Source organism: Stegastes partitus, unplaced genomic scaffold (genome assembly GCF_000690725.1).
Source record: "Stegastes partitus isolate 25-593 unplaced genomic scaffold, Stegastes_partitus-1.0.2 Scaffold800, whole genome shotgun sequence".
Taxonomy (NCBI): Eukaryota; Metazoa; Chordata; class Actinopteri; family Pomacentridae; genus Stegastes; species Stegastes partitus.
In genome coordinates this window covers 93,107-100,104 of record NW_007578531.1, presented here as the reverse complement: position 1 = coordinate 100,104, position 6,998 = coordinate 93,107, and the positions used below count along the sequence as shown (strand labels likewise).

Here is a 6,998-nt window from a genome sequence, read left to right as displayed (position 1 = left end):
TTGTTACATTGTGTGTTAATGTGTTACTAGTAGAAGGTACAACTGTTGTGTCATTTGGTGAAGGTGTAGTTATGTTGTGTGTTAAAGTGTCATTGGGTAACAATGTATGTGCAGTTATGTTGTGATTTGTTGTGTTACTGCGTGAAGGCATAGGTGTAGTTACATTGTGTGTTGATGTGTCATTGGGAAAAGTTGTAACTCTATTTGTGTTGTTTGTTGTGTTATTGGGTGAAGGTGTAAGTGTAGTTACATTGTGTGTTAAAGTCTCACTGGTTGAAGGTGCAACTGCAATTACATTTTGTGTTGTTGTGGTACTGGATGTAAAACTATTGGCTGTTGTTGTGTTGTTTGTTGATGTGTCGTTGAGTGAAGGTGTGGCTGTAGTTATATTGTATGTTGTGTTACTGGGTGAAGGTGTTGGTGTAGTTACATTGTGTGTTGATGTGTCATTTGGTGAAGGTGCAGTTATGTTGTGTGTTGAAGTGTCATTGGGAGAGGGTGTAGCTGTACTGACATTGTTTGTTGTTGTGTTGTATGGAGAAGGTGTAGTTACATTGTATGTTGTGTTATTGGGAGAAGATATAACCGTAGTTACATTGTGTGTTGTTGTGTCATGTGGTGAAGGTGTTGTTATGTTGTGTGTTGAAGTGTCATTGGGTGTAAATACATTGGCTGTAGTTGCACTGTTTGCTGTTGTGTCACTGGGTAAAGGTGTAAGGGTAGTTACATTGTAACGAGTTGTGCCATTGCGAGAAGGTGTAACTGTAGTTGCATTGTTCATTGTTGTGTCATTGGGAGAAGATGTAACTGTAGTAACATTAGCTGTAGTTACATTGTATGTCGTTGTGTCATTGAATAAAGGTGTATGTGTAGTTATATTATGATTTGTTGTGTTATTGGGTGAAGGCGTACGTGTAGTTACAGTGTGTGTTGTTGTGTCACTGGGAGATGGTGTAACTGTACTTCCATTGCGTCTTGTGTCATTTTGAGAAGGCGTGGCTGTCGTTACATTGCTTATTGTTGTGTCACCGAGAGAAGATGCAACTGTTGTTACATTTTGCTCTGTTGCTGTTTGCGCAGTAGCAGAAAGTGTGAATGTGTCTGCTGTTGTTGTGTTGTGTATAGTTGTGTGATTGGGAGACAGTGTTGAATCAGTCAGAGCACTTCTAGTGTTTAGTGATGTCAGGTTGCTGCCAGGAGTGGTGGTGGTGTCAGTGGGTGTCACTATCGTTGTGTTATCAGTTGTGTTTGTTGTGTCGATAGAGACAATCGTGTTTTGAGAGACTATTTGGAGGGCAGATTGTACTGCTAAAGACTGTGTACTGGTGATTGTCGCGGGTGCAGATGTGCTGTTCGGGTGTGCTGTTGCGTTTTCAGTTGTTTGCTCAGTGGTTGCAGGTGGTTGTGTAGCTGTAGGAGCTGCACTGGTGTTGTTGGTCAGAGTCGGAGGTTGTGTTGTGTTTGGATTTGCTGTGGAAGGTTCTGGAGAGCAGCTGTCAGTCAGAAAAACAGCAAAGGTCTCATTTGCCTCACTGTGGAAGAACAAACAAAAACAGTATTGTTTATTTACTTTCATATCTAATGCCTTGTTAAAGCTCAGCGGGAGGAGTATTTATTTTACTTCAGTAGCATATAGATTAAGTGACTTTCAAATAATTGTACCTAATAAGCCTATAAACCCTGTAAAATAAGTTATTTGAGGAAAATTTAACATCTTTCGCAAAAAAACAACTGATGGAAACACATTTAAAATGAAAGTTTTTCAGAAATGTTCTTCCAAAATGTTTTGTAGAGTTAGAAAACAGTCTCTGTCTGAAACCGAAATATATATATATATATAAACTGAAACCAGTTTATTTATTTATTTGTTTTTTTTAATAACTGGGGAAAAAAAGAGATTTGGGGCAACACTAATAAAACTATTTAGAGAAAATGGATATATTTAATACAAGATAGAAAATACGTTCCATTAATTAGTATGGATATGTATTCTGTTATATTGCTTTTTGAGGCCGAGGATCAATACTTAAGCTGTCAGTTTAAAATTGTTCCATTTGAAGCTATTTTATATTTCAAACTGACAAAATGTTTCGCCCCAGTGTGGCTACATAGCATTCGGTTAGCTTAGCTTAGCTTAGCTTAGCTTAGCTTAGCATAGCATCAAGAGTGGAAACAGCTGGCTTGGCTCTAGTCAAAAGCAAAAAAATCCACTGACCATCTGTTTTGTTTAATCTGTTTTAAAAAACAACAACAACAACAAAAACAAACAAACAACTGCGAAAACAAGAGTTATATTTTGTATCCATTTTCTAGTTTAACTCTCAAAAAAAAGAAAGTTTTTTCTAAAAACATCACACTATTCCCTTCATTTTCCCCCTCAAAGAAAAACCCACCTTCCCATATGCTGCTTACAGTGTTTGGTAACTCTGTCTCTCCTCGCCTTTCCCTCAGCCTGACTCATTTATTGGTTCACCATGTGCGTTCCTACATTTCCCACAATGACTGCAATATTTTTCTTTTATGTCTGTATTCCATCAAAACAACCACATTTCATTCTCTAACCACCAGAATGAGGCATGTTTTTTAAATACAGCGTTGCACAAACAGCGCTCAAGAAAAATATGACAGCATCAATTTTCCAAACGTAAGATCGCAGAAATGTTTCAAACATTCGTTACCATCTAAGCAGGGTGGGGTCTGCTTGGCAAACATCAGAGGTCAGCAGGTCTCTGGTAACCCAAGTCAGGTTGGACGCCAACAGAGAACGGACGGACGACCCAGCAGGACCGCACACCACTGAGGGGGCACAGAACTGTCAGTGGTGGTAATAAATAGTAAAGATGATAGGTTTTATTATAGGAAAAAAAAACATGCAGGCTTACTCAGACGAGAAAGGCGGCTTTCATTTGTGACAAATTGGGTTTCTTCAATTTTTCGTTGCACAAGTTGACTAAGGGAGCAACCGTTGACGGGTCCAGACATCTCCAGGATCACCAAGCAGTCGTATGACCTGGAAACCAGCAGCAAAATGGGTTGTTTATTAATAAATAGTGTATTAATACAGCTGTTCTGCATTCAAATGTTATAATTTTCTCTGTTTTCTGCACCACTGGGACTCTTCTTTCTAAGTTACAAATGCATCTGACAATATGTTTTTTAAAATCCGCAAACAAAATAGACAGTTAAACCTGTTTCCAACATTTTCAGAGATGCTTTTTGTTGTATGCACGCGTAATATGCAAAAAGAAAGAAACACATGTACCTCTGCGGCGTCCCACGACATTCCACGTGAGTTTCCTGGATAAACGAAATAATTAGCAAACAGCTCTCAGATCAGTTTACACGGTTATGGATTGATGCCAAACTGCTATCAGATAGCTTTACCTGGTAGCGCTGTAAAATCTCTGAATAATCCCTGCATCTGGAAACAAAGAATGGTTCATGTGTGTGAATTATTACCACCAAAACGTTGCACATTGAGTGTTGAGGTATTATTGGATGTTTCAACCAACATCTCATAGAGAATTTAAGCAGTAATTCAAAGTAAATACAAACTTACTCTGACGGTGTGGCACACTGATTGGCTGCAGCAGTGTTTAATAACTGTCAGAAAGGAGTAAACAGTGAGTGCACAGAATATACGTATTTAGGAGTATAGTTGAATCCCGATGTGTGGTACATACCAAGCTTCTGAGGGAGTTAATACTGACAGCATCAGTGGTGACGTTGATTCTTACACCATAAAACTGGCCTGAGATAAAGACGAAAAAGAAGTCAGGGGCAGCTTCTGAGACTAATGAATGTTTAGCTTTCTTGCAGAAATGATGATGTCTGTGCATTAAATAGGAAGCTAGAGCCAAGAGATGTTATCTTAAGGTGAGAAAAATTGTTAATCGTTGTTAATTAACTCCTAAAAGCTTGTCTCTATGTTCAGAAGTTTGAGGATTTTTTTCCTGTGAGAATAATCCTTCCCTCACTAATAGTTTAGACGTAACTCTACTCTATTGCAGGTTTGAAAGGCAAGCTATCTTGAAAAAAGAAATTGCCACAATTATACCTTTAATTAGAGCCAGAAACTGTAAAAACAGAAAGAATGACCCCATTTTCACTTTTCCGACAGTCCTTGACATTTGGGATTAGATTAGATTAGATTAGAGATTATATTTCGCTTTATTTTTCACCACCAATGGGGAATCTCACATTGATGTACCGTACTGTTTAAAAATTTAACCAAACTTCATCTTAAAATCTTGATATTTCATAAAAATCCCTTTCTGTCCATCTTTTTTTTAAATGTCAAAAATAAATCAATTGCATTAACAAGTTTATGTAAAAAACAAAAAGTTCTCAGATTCTTGTCACAACTGTAAAACTATTAGTGACTCAGCTGTGACCAACAGTCATATGGTAAAAAAAAAAAAAGTTCACTGCCTTGTTTTGACTAAATTGCCCGGCTGTACCCACAGAGGATAGGCAATAAATTTAAATTGTAATGAAATACTAATCTATAGCATGTGGAGTTGTTTTTTTTGTCCTTGTGCTAATTCCATGTTTTTCCTTTTTTGTAAAATATATTAAATTCTTTTTATATGATTTATTGTTATTCTGCACAAAGGACATTTTTTAACTTTGGTTCTGGTTGTTTTGTTTCCATAGAAGTGCAAGTCTTTATACAGCAGCGAAAAATAAGCTCATAACAAGTAAAAACATGACAGGATCCCCCTCAGAGACTGCTGCTTCTCCCGCACACACTGACGCTCACTTGTTACTGACGGCAACAGCATCATCTGACAATAATAAGACAATAATCCGGCTTTTGTTCTTACTTGTAGAATTGCAGAAAGCGGTGCAATCGCAGAGGCTGGACGCTCCGCCTGCAGCACAGACAGACATGGTTGAAGCAGCAGAAGCCGCAGTAAACAGCAATAGATGTGAAGGCTCTCTGTGTTTGTGATACTCACTGCTGCAGGAGTTTGTGTTTGGCCGTGCAGCTCGCTGGGAGTTGAGCTCTATGAGGGAGCTGGAGAATAAACACTGATAAGAAACAGAGATATACATCCAGCGTACAAACAAAGGAAGACGCAGCTCACCATGTAAGCTCTGACAGGTTGTTCGACCGACAGACATCATCCAGAGAAGACGTGGACGTGCACCTCAGGAACCCGCCGCTAGAGGGCTCCACGTCCTCACACAGACGTCGACCTGACGTGGACGAAATCAAATGAAAAGTGTGTGAATGTTTGCACTGGATTTGAGCAGGTTAGTGTTGAAATCTTTTACTCACATCGATACTAATCACAGCAGATTTTATGAGCTCGTAAAACTTTAAAGCGATTCTGACTTCGAGCTGTGTTGCTGCAGCTCATTCCAGTGATAACCTGCAGAAACCAGTCTGTCCCAGTTCAGAGTTGGCATGAGAGACGTTGAAGTCAGCCTCTGCTGTGATCCACCGTCACGGTTATTAACTCAGCTTGTTAAATATCTACAACGCTTAGGCGCAAAAATGTCGGTGGTGATCATCCAAGCGTTTTATATACGTCACAGTGGAGGCGTGTGTCTGTGATAATGAAATGACTGGCGCTGCGACGGGGAACGTTCCCACAACATTGGGTAACGTTACCTACAAACTCTGGAAATTACATTTTAAAAATCTATTTTAATCGAATATTCAAAGAATGTTTCCATTTAAAGTAATATTTCTGTGAAGTTAATGTAACGTTGTCAGGACGTGGTCAGGAACACTGGTGATGTTCCACAAGAACAAAGAAGGAATGTTCTCAAACCAACATTTAAAAAATGTTTTTGAGGCCTCAGATGATTTTTCATAAGACGTTTTCATAACCTCACACAATAACGAAGGTGGAACGTTTTGGCTGCAATGCGTTGAGGATGTTTCGGGCATGTTGCTGAGGGAACACACACAAAACATTCTCACAATGTTCTGTGATATAAAAGAAAAATTATTGAATTTATTGAATTTCCCTTCTGGGATAAATAAAATATTTTTCATTTTTCATTTTCATTTCATTTCATTTCAAAAAAGCCAACATTCGAAAAATGTTTTCTAGATGTTATCGAAGCCTCAGATGGCAGAAAATAGAATACTTTGGCTTTTGTTGTTTGTTTTTTTAAAGGGTAACACATTCTAGAACGTTCTTCTATGAAACATTCTCACAACAGAACAAAGAAAGAACGTCCTCAAACCAACATTCAACACATGTTTTCCAGACGTTATGGAGGCCTCGGATGACGGAACGTTTTCTGTAATGTAATAAATTCAAGTAAAAACATGTTGCCTTTTTGTTTTGTAAAACGTTCTTATGTGATACGTTTCTGCAATAATAACAAAAAAAAAGGATGTTCTCAGTGCAACATTCAAAAAACATTTAGGATGTTATAGAAACGTCAGATGACAAATCGTCTTTTATAAGACGATCCTGTAAAGTGATATATTGACAACATTGTGGCTGCAGCGTTCTGAGGATGTTTTGCAGATGGATGGATGTATTTGGGGAACATTTATAGAACATCTTTGGTCATCCCACCTCCAAGAAAGACATTCTAGGAACTAAAAGAAAACCTCCTTCTGAAAATATCAGTAGAATTTAAGGGAACTTTCTCAGTTCTGAACTGATGAAGCCTCTTGGATGAGAGGTGAAACGTCTTCAAGGAACTCAAGCAAGTCCACGATTAATCCACAAGAGTAACCATGACCTGGATGACTGGGAAGCTTCACAGACAACTTCAGGGAAATTTCTCAGAACGTGTTTGGAACCAAAAACCAATCCAGTGGTTTAAGTAGCAGCAGCATGAGAATAAACAGTATCTGCACCACTAAAAGCACATAGCATGATCAACTGTACACTACTTTTTCTTTTTTTTTCCAAGGACAAACCAGGAGATTGTGGATATTTGTAGAAGACGTTCTGCCACTTTCTCATATTGAGGTAAAAATGTGGATTTTAGGGTCAAAGTTACTGTGCTGAGTGATGTTTCTT

The 6,998-nt window shown here is 38.4% G+C and overlaps 1 protein-coding gene across 1 annotated transcript in view; it reads right to left on the bottom strand.

The window, feature by feature from the left end:
* adgrg2a (adhesion G protein-coupled receptor G2a) overlaps window positions 1–6,998 on the bottom strand; it is a 28,608-nt gene that overhangs the window by 12,511 nt on the left and 9,099 nt on the right. The window contains exons 6-15 of the mRNA XM_008292308.1: window positions 5,091–5,202; window positions 4,962–5,020; window positions 4,827–4,874; window positions 3,684–3,751; window positions 3,560–3,603; window positions 3,385–3,421; window positions 3,263–3,297; window positions 2,883–3,010; window positions 2,679–2,796; window positions 1,324–1,532 (exon numbers count right to left, since the gene is read on the bottom strand). Of these exons, the coding sequence (XP_008290530.1) occupies window positions 1,324–1,532; window positions 2,679–2,796; window positions 2,883–3,010; window positions 3,263–3,297; window positions 3,385–3,421; window positions 3,560–3,603; window positions 3,684–3,751; window positions 4,827–4,874; window positions 4,962–5,020; window positions 5,091–5,202 (858 nt within the window). The remainder of the gene's footprint in view (window positions 1–1,323; window positions 1,533–2,678; window positions 2,797–2,882; window positions 3,011–3,262; window positions 3,298–3,384; window positions 3,422–3,559; window positions 3,604–3,683; window positions 3,752–4,826; window positions 4,875–4,961; window positions 5,021–5,090; window positions 5,203–6,998) is intronic.